Source organism: Sus scrofa, chromosome 15, assembly GCF_000003025.6.
Source record: "Sus scrofa isolate TJ Tabasco breed Duroc chromosome 15, Sscrofa11.1, whole genome shotgun sequence".
NCBI classification, from domain to species: Eukaryota; Metazoa; Chordata; class Mammalia; order Artiodactyla; family Suidae; genus Sus; species Sus scrofa.
This window is the reverse complement of record NC_010457.5, coordinates 105,903,279-105,917,239: the sequence shown is the minus strand read 5'-3', so window position 1 is coordinate 105,917,239 and position 13,961 is coordinate 105,903,279. Positions and strand designations below refer to the sequence as shown.

The following is a 13,961-nucleotide window of genomic DNA, read 5'->3' as shown; positions in this document are numbered from 1 at the left end:
TCCATGGCACACGGAGGTTCCTAGGCTAAGGGTTCCTAGGCTAAGGCCTACGCCACAGCCACAGCCATGCAGGATCAAGCCAAGTCTGCGACCTATGCCAGATCCTAACTCAATGAGTGAGGACAGGGATAGAACCTGCGACCTCATGGTTCCTAGTTGGATTCGTTTCTGCTGCGCCATGACAGAAACTCCATGACTTATTAAGTTTTGACTGGTAAAACTTCGGCAATATGTAGGATGTGATTCTTACCCCTCTATCTTCCAAGGTTCTCAACCTGGCCTCTAATTTTGCTCTGTTCTCAACTCCCATTGCAGAACTGGAATCTTCTCCAAATGCATCATAGCGGATTGCCAAAACAGTTTTGGCTGCCAGCATTCGAGAAATCTGTCAGAGAATTCAAAGTCAGAGGTATTCAAACTATGTTCCAAGCTGACATGTAAAAATTCTATTGGTAACTTATTCATGAGAACATTATAGCAAATCATTAACTACATAATTCACTCTAGCAGGTTTTTTTGTTTGTTTTGGTCGTGCCCACGGCATGTGGAAGTTCTCAGGCCAGTGATCAAACCCAAGCTGCTGCAATGACAATGCCAGATCTTTAACCTGCTCTACCACCAGAGAACTCCAAGCCACCTATCTCCTGTTTGAACCTTTGCCACAATATAATGGCTAACTGGCTCTGTACATAACCACCACCATTTTGGTGGATAGAAAGATCTTCAATAGCTCAGGTCTAAAACTAACTCAAATTATTCTTCTGTGTTCCATAGTTTTCGATACCTGGTATTAGTTCTACACCATGAGGTCATCTAGAGTAAGTATAGCCCCCTTCCAAGCTAATTAACATTTGATTTTACCAAACCTTTTACTTTACCCATCCCTCTGCTCTGAATTTCATGAAATTTGAGTGTCTTTTAGACTATATATCCTACAAAGAGCTTGAAAGTACTTAATTGTTTAAGCCTCAGTTTCTACCTCTGTGAAACAGAGAAATCTACAATTCATAGAGCTATTAAAAGAATTCACTAAAGTCCTCTAAAGTTTTTTTTTTTTTTTTGCTTTTTTAGAGCCGCATCCGAAGCATATAGAGTGTCCCAGGCTAGGGGTTGAATCAGAGCTACAGCTACTGGCCTACACCACAGTTACGGCCATGCCAGATCCGAGCCACATCTACGACCTACACCACAGCTTAGGGCAATGCTGGATCCTTAACCTACTGAGCTAGGCCAGGGATCAAACCTCATGGTTCCTAGTCGGATTTATTAACTGCTGTGTCACAACGGAACTCCAAAATTCCTCTAAATTTTTTAGAACAGTGTATGTATCTGTCAGAGCTCATAAATGTTGATGTTAAATTGTTTTCTTGCCACACAGAAAACTTTTGATGTGCCACCACCCTCAAAGGGTAGAGTCTAGAAAAACAGGAATACAGTAACTAGTAACACTTTCTTCTAACCTTTTCTTTTACTGTACAAGGTGTTTTTTTTTTTTTCCCCCATTGCTTTTTAGGGCTGCACTTGCCCAGGCTAGGTGTCAAATTGGAGCTGCAGCTGTTGGCCTACACTACGGCCACAGCAACGCAGGATCTGAGCCTCGTCTACAAGCTACACCATAGCTTACAGCAACACTGGATCCTTAACCTCCTGAGCAGGGCCAGGGATCAAACCTGCATCCTCATGGTTACTAGTCAGGTTTGTTACACCATTGAACCTAAAAGGAAACTCACCACAAGTTTTTATTTAATGTGTATACCATTCTCTACTTAATGAAAAAGAAAGAATAGAAAGATTTACTGACCATTATAGAGTAAGAGAAGGAAAATGGTTTTGGGGCCGGGGGGAAAGGCCTATCCCAGGAAAACTATTTTAACTCACCTTTCCTTTGTGTTTGGGACTTGTCTGGCCTACAAGTGAAGCATGATAAATGAGACCATACTTAGGGGTATCTCGTCTAGACTTGAGGGCTCTGAAGAGTGCCTTTTCTGCTCCAAGAATCTGGACTGTGGAAGCTGCATGTTTGGCTAAATTCAAAAGAGAACCTTCAAAAGAAAAGCAGCAGTTACTAGGAATGTACTTCCAAGTATCTGAAAGTTCCATCTATTAAACAAAAGACCTATAATCTAAGTATTATGGCCACTATAGCAAACAACTGGCAACTCCGGCTGTAACAAACTTTTTGACAATGGACCACAAGTGTCTCAGAAGAGGTAGTGACTAAAGATGCCTTCATTATCCAAAAGGAAATCAGGCATACAAATAAAAATCATCATTGAACACCTGGTCCTTAGTCCTCACACATGGCATTTACATCTACTTATTATTATCCAAAATGACTTTCAACTCATCTCTCAGTACCCATGTTTACAAATTACATTAAAATCATCACCTGCATGAGCAATAAGCCGTGCTCCAACTAATTCCCCAACCATGACTGTAACATTGGGTGCAATGGCCATCATTCGATTTTGCAGATATTCGTAGAGCTGGGTTCTATATTCAGAGATTTCAATCACCTAGTGTAGGGAACAAAATGATTAAGTCATAACTAATTTAAGAGCAGGAGAAAATCCAAATTATAATAGTTGTGCAACCCTGGGAAAATTAGCCATTTCTTACTTCAATTTCCTATAAATGGGCTATTTGTAAAGATTTTATTAGATAATGTATATAAACAACCTAAAACACTGCCTAAAGATAATGTTGTTCAATGTTACTGTTATTTACTGTTTTCGCCACACCCATAGTACAACGTTGTTCCACACCACAGCTGCACCCAGAACCACAGCAATGAGAGATTTTTAACCCACTGAGCTGCAAGGGGATCCCAATATTAATTATTAAAACAAAAACAACAAAACCCTCCAAGAAGCCAGACATTTGTTATCCTGTGATTCCTGTACAGATATTTTTACATGAGGTATCAACCAAAAAACCTCTACAAGGTATAAAGATAAAAGAAGTAAATAACTCAAAACTATACTTCTCTGCCTTCTTAATAGATTTATGATTCAGATAATGCTAACAATACAAATAAATCAATAGTACGCTGTTAACTTTAGTATATTTCCCTAAGTATATAAATCAAGATGGCATCAGATGAGGTAGTGACTGAACACCCTCATATTTATTTCTCAAGTGAACAATAAATTTCAAAATCATCATTGCCATCAGAAATTACAGAGCTGGTACCACGTCAACTAGTTTTTCTATGTGTATAGGTTACCTGAGTGCAGAGATGCAGAATGTTGCAAATATCTTCTTCTGAAACCTCTGTTCCCATAGATATCTCTGCAGCTGCCTTCACTTCTGCTTCAACTTCCTCTGGCAGTAATTCAGAAAGTTTGGCTGAGGCATAATTCTTCCGATCGCCTATGGAATGTTTGTAGAGGATGAGGGAGAATCACTCTTCAATAAATTACATAAAATCCACCAAATAGTCAAAAGAAAAAGTAGAGATGCCAATGAAAAGGAAGCCTAAGTGAAACAAAAAGTGAAGAAGTCTGACCTAGTAATTTTCCTCATATAAAGGTTTGATTTTAGGGAGTTGCCGTTGTGGCGCAGTGGAAACGAATCCGACTAGGAACCATGAGGTTGCAGGTTTGATCCCTGGCCTCACTCAGTGGGTTAAGGATCTGGCCTTGCTGTGAGCAGTGGTGTAGGTCACAGATGCAGTTCGGATCTGGCATTGCAGTGGCTGTGGTATAGCCTGGCAGCTGTAGCTTCTATTAGACTCCTAGCCAGGGAATCTCCATATGCTGCGGGTGTGCCCCCCCCCACAAAAGAAAAAAAAAAGGGTTTGATTTTTAGAGATCAAAACCTGTCCCCACTACCTCCCTCCAAAAACTAGAGATAATACACATGAAATAGGACTTCCAATTTGTTAACAACCCTCAGGTTCCTCTGCTAATAGTATTACTATACTAATAGTACACAACATAACATTAACAGTGTACATAGCAATACTATTTTTAATATTTGTCATTAGTAATGTATTTCAGGGTTACCCCTAGTCCACAGTTGTCCCTATTAATGGCAGTTTCACTGAGACACATTCACCAATTCAGGAAAAATCAAATTAGAGAATTGCGTTCTCTGTTGTACAGGCCATTGAAATGAAAGTCAAAGTTAATTTTGTTTCTGAAATCTAACAAGTATTAATATGGCTACACTCCCAAAACATATAAGACATAAAAAACTCTAGGATATTTAAGAAAAAAAAAAAATGAAACAAAACAAAAACATTGTAAGTCAAATACAGAACATTTATATGAATCACTGTTTTCAATGCCTTAAAGGATAAAGTTACTCACCAACTTTCTGTAAACACTTGCAGTATGTCAAATTATCTGAAATAATTTTTCCTAATTCAGGGAAATGCCAGCCATACCATTCTCTACACCGCATAATGTAGTTGTTCAGTTCTTTATCTAAGTCATCTAACAGGGCTGCAGAAGGATGAAAGAAAAAAAAATTATTAAAAACAAAGTGAGAAAATATACATAAATTTACCATTTTAACCACTGTAAAGTGTACATTTCAATGGCATAAAGTTCATTCAGCATGCTGTGAAACCACCACCACTAACCATTTATAGAACTCTTACAAACTGAAACTGTGTCCACTAATTAAAGAACTCTTCATCCCCCTACCCCCATTATCTCTGGCTCTATCTCTATGAAGTCAGAATAAAGTATCTCCTAAGTAGAATCATACTTGTGTGTGTGGCTTATTTCACCTAGCATGTTTTCAAAAATCACCTATATTGTAGCATGTATCAGAAATTCTTATGGATGAATAATATTCCATTGTATGTATCCACCATATTTTGTTTATCCATTCAACTTTAATAGGTATTTGAATTGTTTCCACCTTTTGATTCCTGTGAATCCTAAGTACCTGAGTATCTGCTTTCAATCCTTTAGATACATATACACCCAGAATACTGCTGTTTAAAGGGATTTTAATGTATATATATTTTAAATGTCTGCTCTTGTGGCATATGGAGGTTCCCAGGCTAGGGGTTAAATTGGAGCTGCAGCCACTGGCCTACGCCATAACCACAGCAACGCCCGATCCCACCTGCGCCTGCAACCTACACCACAGCTCATGGCAACGCCAGATCCTTAATCCACTGAGCGAGGCCAGGGATCGAACCCGCAACCTCATGGTTCCTAGGTGGATTTCGTTAACCACTGAGCTACAACAGGAACTCCCTAAAGGGATTTTTAGTTAGAAATTGTTATGGCTTTGATGTCCCCAAATCACCAAATGACATCAGAGAATGACCTATTATATATAAAGCCAAAAGAAAAAAGCACAATATAGCACAACACAGTTCCCATTTAATGGGTTTATCATTTATGTAGAAAATAACGAGAGAGTTCCCTTCGTGGCTCAGCGGTAAACGAATCCAACTAGGAACCATGAGGTTGCGGGTTCGATCCCTGGCCTTGCTCAGTGGGTTAGGGATCCAGCGTTGCTGTGAGCTGTGGTGTAGGTTGCAGACGCAGCTCGGATCCCGAGTTACTGTAGCTATGGTGTAGGCTGGCAGCTATAGCTCTGATTAGACCCGTAGCCTGGGAACCTCCATATGCTGAGAGAGCAGTCCAAGAAATGGCAAAAAGACAAAAAAAAAAAAAAAAAAAAAAAAAAAAAAAAGAAAATAACAGTTTACATTAACAATGTACGTCACATTATCACAACTACTTAAATTATATTTATTCCTTTTTCTATTCTGCATTTTCCAATTTATTTACTTTTTACTTTACCAACAGTTCTAGTTAATCATTCTTCTTCCTCAAACAGAATCATAAAAGACAGAATTTTAATAGTAGGCAAAAACTATGAAGAGGAGAAAAACAGATTAGATTTCACATGTACAATACTTACAAATTGCCTGAACAATCATTGTGTCCACTTTATCAGCACTAAATTTCAATCTGTATCGGGACAAGCTGGGGAAAGGGGGGAAAATTACAAATTACTAAAATAGCATCAAGGGGAAGGATTTTGTTAACATCTTAAAAAAAAAAAAAAAAAAAAAAAAAAACAACTTACCCAAACCCCTTTTGTTGAACCACATTAATTTCTTTTTTCTAAATGGGAAAATCAGCTAAACAAGAATATGAAAGATCCATGGAGTTCCCGTTGTGGCGCAGTGGTTAACAAATCTGACTAGGAACCATAAAGTTGTGGGTTCGATCCCTGGCCTTGCTTAGTGGGTTAAGGATCCAGCATTGCCGTGAGCTGTAGTGTCGGTTGCAGACGCAGCTCAGATCCTGTGTTGCTGTGGCTGTGGCGTAGGCCAGCGGCTACAGCTCTGATTAGACGTCTAGCCTGGGAACCTCCATATGCCGTGGGAGCGGCTCAAGAAAAGGCAAAAAGACAAAGAATATTTAAGATCCAAAAATACACATTTAAAAGAAAATAAGGAACTCCCTTGTGGCCTAGCACTTAAGGGATCTGATGTCACTGCTGTGGAGTGGGTTTGATACCTGGCCCAGGAACTTTTGCATGCTTCAGGCACTGCTCCCTCCGATTCCTGCTATAACCTCCATTTCTGTAACATGAATTAACTTACAGATGACAAATAATGCTGTGTAGTCCAAATCATATGGTTCATGTATGATTTCTGCAGCACATTTAATGCTTTATACCACCAGGTAAGAACAACTAGAGCACTACCTAACACTTGAAAGGAGTAACACTGACCATAAGAATCTTTCCTTTTGGAGTTCCTGTCGTGGCACAGTGGTTAACGAATCCGACTAGGAACCAGGAGGTTGCGGGTTTGATCCCTGGCCTTTCTTAGTGGGTTAAGGATCCGGCGTTGCTGTGAGCTGTGGTGTAGGTTGCAGACGTGGCTCAGATCCCGAGTTGCTGCGGCTGTGGTGCAGGCCAGCAGCTATAGCTCTGATTGGACCCCTAGCCTGGGAACCTCTGTATGTTGCGGGAGCGGCTGAAGAAAAGGCAAAAAGACAAAAAAAAAAAAAATCTTTCCTTTGCTTTATCTGGCTGTCTGTGGCATGTGGAAGTTCCCAGGCCAGGGATAGAACCTGTGCCATAGCAGTGACCTGAGTTGCTACAGTGACAACCTGGATCTTTACTTGTGATAGAACATGATAGAAGATAATATGAGAAAAAGTGTGTGTGTGTGTGTGTGTGTGTGTATATGATTGGTTCACTTTGCTGTACAGCAGAAATTGACAGAACATTGTAAATCAACTATACTTTAATAATAATAAAGATAAAAGAAGCCCAGGAAGTGTGCCATCTAATGAGAGAGCTAGAAAATGCTTATGAGATTTAAAGTTCATACAATGGAGCCAAACTACCTGGGTTCAGATCATGGCTTCATCACTTACCAACTATACTGACCCTGGGCATCAATTTCCTCATCTGTTAAAAGAGGATACTATCACTAACTTCCTCTTAAAATCCCTGAGGATTAAGTTAATATTTGTAATATGTCTCAATCAGTGTTATTTATTGGAGTTCCCTGGTGGTTCAGTGTGGTAAAGGTCCAGTGTCGCCATTGCTGTGGCATGGGTTTGACCCCTGGCCTGCAAACTTCCGCACGCCATGGGTGAGGCCTATCAACAACAAACAAAAACCTACAAAAAACAGAAGAAAAACCCCAAACCCGCTTACTAAATAAAAATTTAAAAATCTAAAAAAAAAAAATTTTTTTTTTTTTTAAATTAAGGAGCTACTGTCGTGGTGCAGCAGAAACAAATCCGACTAGGAACCATGAGGTTGTGGGTTCAATCCCTAGCCTTGCTCAGTGGGTTAAGGATCCAGCGTTGCTGTGGCTGTGGTGTAGGCCGGAAGCTACAGCTCCAATTCGACCCCTAGCCTGGGAACCTCCATATGCTGCAGGTGTGGTCCTAAAAAGACAAAAGACAAAAGACAAAAAAAAAAAAAAAAACCAAAAAAACCCAAAAAAACTTACCTGTGTGCCAACCCAAGACACATAGCTGCCATTTCACGTGGCTCTACACCAGGGATTAATCCATCCATCTGTGACCGGATTCCTCTCATAAGCTCATTAACAACAGGACTATGGATACAACTGAGATTTAGTTTTTCCTACAAGAACAAGAACATTTGTATTAAAGAAATAAATTTCCTAAAATCATATAAATGTTAAAATAGCATTTATTTAAATATGTTTTCTCCATTCCATAACAGTTTCTAGTTCGTTTGTGAGAGGAATACTTGAATATAATACCGTTGGTGGAAGTCGAAATTGGTATAAGCCTCCAGGAAGGCTGCCTTTGTACATGAATTAAAAGCCACAGACTATGGAGTTCCCATCATGAGGCAGTGAAAACAAATCCAACTAGCAACCATGAAGTTTCAGGTCTGATCCCTAGCCTCGGTCAGTGGGTTAAGGATGCAGCGTTGCAGTGAGCTGTGGTGTAGGTCAAAGACGAGGCTCAGATGTGGTGTTGCTGTGGTTCTGGAGTAGGCTGGCAGCTACAGCTCTGATTAGACCCCTAGCCTGGGAACCTCCATATGCTGCAGGTGCGGCCCTTAAAAAAAAGAGAAAAAAAAAAGCCACAGACTGGGAGTTCCCATCATGGCTCAGTGGTAATGAACCTGACTAGTATCCATGAAAATGCAGGTTGGATCCCTGGCCTTGTTCAATGTGTCAATAATGTGGCATTGCTGCGGCTGTGGTGTAGGTCAGCACCTGCAGCTCAGATTTGATCTCCAGCTTTGAACTTCCATGTGCCACAGATGTGGCACTAAAAAGACAAAAAAAGCAAGCCACAGTCTGGCGTTCCTTGGTGGCACAGCTGGTTAAGGATCTGGCATTGTCACTAGACCTTCTGGGGTCACTGCTGTGGTGCAAGTTCAATTCCTGGCCTCTGAACCTCTGCATGGTACAGATGTGGAGAGAGAGAGAGAGAGAGAGAGAGACAGAGAGAGACAGAGAGAGACAGAGAGAAAGAAAGAGAGACAGAGAGAAAGAAAGAGAGACAGAGAGACAGAGAAACAGAGAGAGAGAAAGAAAGAAAGAAAGAAAGAAAGAAAGAAAGAAAAGGCTTAAATAGATAAATTACAATTTAACCTGGTGGTTTTTTTATGTTGGTGTGAGTAATCTTTTACTGCTTTACATTATTTAGCTTCTTTTAAAAACATTTCCTTTCCCTACTATTAGGGTCCTCTAAGTACTTCCAAATACACAGTAATGTTAATACGTATGTGTACACACATACATAAATCAATAGAAATAGGATGAATTCTATTCTGCACGCCTCATTTTTTGACTTGGCAGTGTATTTGTAGGTCACACACAAATCTACACAGTTCACTTTCATCAAATGCAAATGAGAAGCATGCAAAATAGTGTATGTTGCATATTATACACACACACACACACACACACACACACACAGGTTTTTTGTTTGCCACACCCACTGTATACAGAAGTCTTTTGTGCAATAGCAGTGGGGCCAGATTCTTAACCTGCCAGGCCACCAAGGAACTCCTATGTTGCATATATCAGGAAAAAAAAATTTATAGTATGTATACAAGAGATACACAATGTAAAACTTTCAAATGGAGAAACTAAAAAGCAAAAATTAAAGACATTTATAATCTCACCAATCAGCAATATATGCCCTCCCATGTACCTTTCCATGTAAGTTTATAATGCTAAAAATTAATGTTTTTAGCAGAAAAATATAAACTAAGATTTAATGGGCACTTCACAGGATAAAGACAGATTGATATCATATAAAACATCATCACAGGACAGTATTAGAAATAATCTATTTAAATGAACTTATTTCACAACCCTACCTTGGAAAAAACCCCTCAAATCTCTTCCACACTTCCCTGTTTTCAAACACCTACATGCAATGTAATCCTTACTTCAAAAATGAAAGGACTGTAAATCAACTATATGTTTTTAAAAAAGACGTATATTCATGTGTTTGCACTGTAATAACTACTGCAACTGCTGAAACCAGCACATCTGGCTCCTAAAATGTTTTGCCTTTCATGTCTGGGAGCCTACCTAGTTTTTCTCTCCATTCTCACTTTAATTTCTAGCAACTTTACCTACTACTAGTATTTTCTAAAAAACCCATATACTAAAATAGAAATGTCACGTCACCATTTATATTGAAAGAAAAAAATGTTTCTCAACAAAAATATGTATGTCAAGATATTCATACAGTGTTATCCTTCTGAAGCATCACTTATATATCCTTAGTACTGATAGTCATATTGGAAGCAATTATTATGTAGCCTAGAGGGAAAAAAGATCAAGTTATTCAAGTCTGATAACTTAGAACCAAAGGCTAGGTAGGCTTTGTAGTCACTATGCTGTATGGTGAGCTCTGCTTAGCAGGCGTAAGAGAAAATTATAGCTTTACCTTTATGACCCCTCCTAGTTTAGCATCAGCTACAGCCAGGGGTTCATGGGCTTCTTTAACTATTTTCTTCAGAACTTTCTTGAGCTGCTTATTGATTTTGCCCTCCATCAGAGCCGTGAATGCTTTTTTAGGAAGAAGAAAAACAGAGTTAACTCAGGAGTTCCCTTGTGGCACAGTGGCTTAAGGATCCAGTGTTGTCACTGCAGTGGCTTGGGTTGCTGCTATGATTTGGGGATTTTCTTCTCTTTAGGACCACACCTGCAGCATATGGAAGTTCCCAGGCTAGAGGTTAATTCGGAACTGCGGCTGTTGGCCTATACCACAGCTCGAAGAAACACTGGAATCTTAACCCAGTGAGCAAGGTCTGGGATGAACCTGTATCCTCATGGATACTAGCTGGGTTTATAACCAGCTGAACCACAACTGGAACTTCTGTGATGCAGGTGTGATCCCTGGTGTAGGAATTTCTATATGCTGTGGGTGTGGCCAAAAAAAAAAAAAGTTAACTCAAATTTAAGAAACAAGTTTTTATTTAAATTCGTATAAATAAAGCAAAAAACAAAAATCCATCCCAATTTTCAAAAGAACTGAATTTAATATTACTTCTGAAATGAAATATAAAAATATTCCAGAAGTTACAAATTTCACAATCTGATCTGATCTTGCCACCCTAATTTCTACTGCAGAACCAGGAGTTACAGCAGATCTAGCACTCCTTTCTCTATGTCATATGATCCTTCTGAACTAGAATTATAAGTTGCTAGAAACAATCTATTTTAGAATGACAATTAGATTCACTCTATGTCATTTACAGACCAACTGGCCTGATGCTCTGGGTTGTGAAATACCATAAAATCTTGGCAGACTTTGTAAAAAGAAGTGTATTCATTTTGAAGTTTCCGCCATAGTGTAAACATGTCTGAGTGGAGGTCTTATCTTTGCTAATCCTTGACCCAGATGAGTTGTCACCAGGCCTCTACTTTTAACCTATGGTGATTGAGTACTTACTACTGAAAGCAGACTATCTGATAGGGGAACTGCTTCCATTTCTGGCAAGCTTTAAATGTGCTAATAAACTTTCACCCTTCCTTAGACTTATATTTATTAGACCCTTTGGACCCACATGAACTTATTAATACTAATACTAATACCTCAGCTAGTATCTATGTCTTGACTGAACTTAAAATATGCCTGGCAGGAAGTTTGTCAGTTTCTAAGGCCAGGCAGTTTGTGCTTAATCAGCCAGGTATTTGCTCTTTCCTCCTGACCAAATTTCCCTTCATTTGAATTCCAAGTCCATGTATCATCTGGAAGATGAATGGTGAGGACAAAAACTATCTGGCTATCACACACGTCTCCACACTCTAAGCAGCTAAGATTCAAGCAACTTTTGTTAAGTTCTAACATTTCACACATTATACAACACTGACTCCTTTCCAATTTACCTTTCTATAATAATTAATTTTTTCTTACAAGTTTTTAATCTAATTAAAAAACTTCATTCATGTCCTTCTAACGTTCAATCTTCTCCATCATTTACTTTCACACTCTAACCTAGGATTCTCCTTTATTTAAGTAAAACTTCTTCAAAAGGAAAAAATTGGAGTTCCTGCTGTGGTGCAACAGGATTGGTGGTATTTGAGCAGTGCCAGAATGTAGGTTCAATGCCCAGCAGATTGAAGGATATGGCTTTGCTGCAACTGCGGCTCAGATGTGATCCCAGGCTGGGGACTCCATATGCCTTGGGATGGCCAAAGAAGAAAAAACAAAAAAAGTAAAAAATATCTACATTAGATCTACTCTAACATTCACAAATATTTACCTTCCCTTTATCAAAAAGCTTGTTAATTAGTCTTCATATTATATATTTTAAAAAGAAGGTATACAGAGAAGGTAATAGGGAGAAGGGGAAGCTGAGTCTTTTCTCTTCTCTACTAACCACTTTTCAGCGTCCCTTAGCAGTCTCCCCATTTCATCCAAATTGAGGCTGAGCCCAAATTTTACTGTGGTTATTTATGACTTGAAACGTCAAAGTCTGACCAAGAGTAAAAATAAATCTTGCCATGCAAATGACACATTTTATCTACTGAGATCAATATAAAGCGACATCACACTCCAGGTTCTTTCTCAGGCTATGGGGTTTTAAATGCATACCCTGACATGTACAACCACTCAGTTTTGGTTCTACGTGTCACAACTGCCTTACAACAGGGAGTGAGAAGTAAACTCCCAGGAAGGACTTTGTTCTCTTCATATTAAGGTGATGTTCAACTTCCTGCTAAAAATAGATAGAAAAAGCATTGTTGGTTGCTATGACTAGATTACTAACAGAGCTCACTACTTTCATTCATTTATCCAAAAATATTTATGTGCTGGAATTATGGATCTCTACTCTCATGAATTTAGATTAAGAGAGTCAGGGGTTAATTTTAAATGCCTCAGTTTTTATCATCTATAAAATAGTGATAATACTATCCATCTCAGAGAATTTTTTTAATGGTTTAAATAACAATTTTGAAATGATGAGTACAAAATGTGACAATCATTACATGACCAATATATTGGCTGTTAATACAATCTATGAGAATAATGCTCCCCAGAGTTGGAGAAGAGCTAATCCAATTTTGCTCGGTATTTTACCAAAATTCTACCCATAGTTATTTTTAAAGCTGTGACAAACAGAACTTACTTCTTTCTTTTTTGTTTTTTTAGGTCTGTACAGGTGGCATATGCAAGTTCCCATGCTAGGCGTCTCAAATTTGAGCTACAGCTGCCAACCTACACCATAGCCACAGCAATGAAGGATCTGAGCCGAGTCTGCAACCTATACCACAGCTCACGGCAATACCAGACCATCGACCCACTGAGCAAAACCGCATCTTGATGTATACTAGTCAGATTCATTTCCACTGTGCGACAACGGGACTCTGGAAGAGAACTATCTCTTAAAACATTTTCTAGGCAAAAATCACCATATTTGTACTTAATGATTCTATGAGGCTTTAATTACTTGATGGATGCAGACCTAGAACTATTTTTAAAAATTAAAAAAAATTGGCCCTATTGTTGGCTACTCCTTTAGCTCATCCCTCTGCCAAGGTTGAGGTAGCCCATTAATATTCTCACATTCAATCAGAGTCCTAATTTTGGCTGTATAAGAGAAATACACACTTCTCCTGTGGGATGACAAAATTATTCGGGCTGTCTAATTTTACGGCTTAATTTTAAGCCATATTCTTCCTTACGGTCCTTCATTTTCAAATTATATCACCAAGTAATTGGCTGATTTAAGATACAGAAGTTAAGCAGCTGAAAAATTCATGGTTAGTGTTTTGTATCTGATCTTCTCATTTTTCCTAACACTAAAAGAACCTTATAAGACCAAGTACTACTAAAGCGAAGCCTAGTTAGTAAAACCTTGTTCTCTAGGTCTGCTGTCTCATCAATAGAACTAGTTGAGGGATAACAGTCATCCACTTTTCTAAATCATAAAAAATCATGTTCCATTTATTTCTTTATTTGCTTTTTAGGGCTGCACCCTTGGCACATGGAGGTTCCCAAGCTAGGGGT

General features: G+C 38.9%; 1 protein-coding gene across 5 annotated transcripts in view; it reads right to left on the bottom strand.

The window, feature by feature from the left end:
• NOP58 (NOP58 ribonucleoprotein) overlaps window positions 1–13,961 on the bottom strand; it is a 36,870-nt gene that overhangs the window by 13,219 nt on the left and 9,690 nt on the right. For all 5 annotated transcript variants that reach the window (XM_021075920.1, XM_021075921.1, XM_021075923.1 and 2 more), the window contains 8 exons: window positions 10,392–10,513; window positions 7,955–8,091; window positions 5,893–5,957; window positions 4,314–4,448; window positions 3,227–3,372; window positions 2,390–2,516; window positions 1,879–2,042; window positions 251–385 (listed from right to left, as the gene is read on the bottom strand). In XM_021075920.1, coding sequence (XP_020931579.1) covers window positions 251–385; window positions 1,879–2,042; window positions 2,390–2,516; window positions 3,227–3,372; window positions 4,314–4,448; window positions 5,893–5,957; window positions 7,955–8,091; window positions 10,392–10,513 — 1,031 coding nt within the window. The remainder of the gene's footprint in view (window positions 1–250; window positions 386–1,878; window positions 2,043–2,389; window positions 2,517–3,226; window positions 3,373–4,313; window positions 4,449–5,892; window positions 5,958–7,954; window positions 8,092–10,391; window positions 10,514–13,961) is intronic.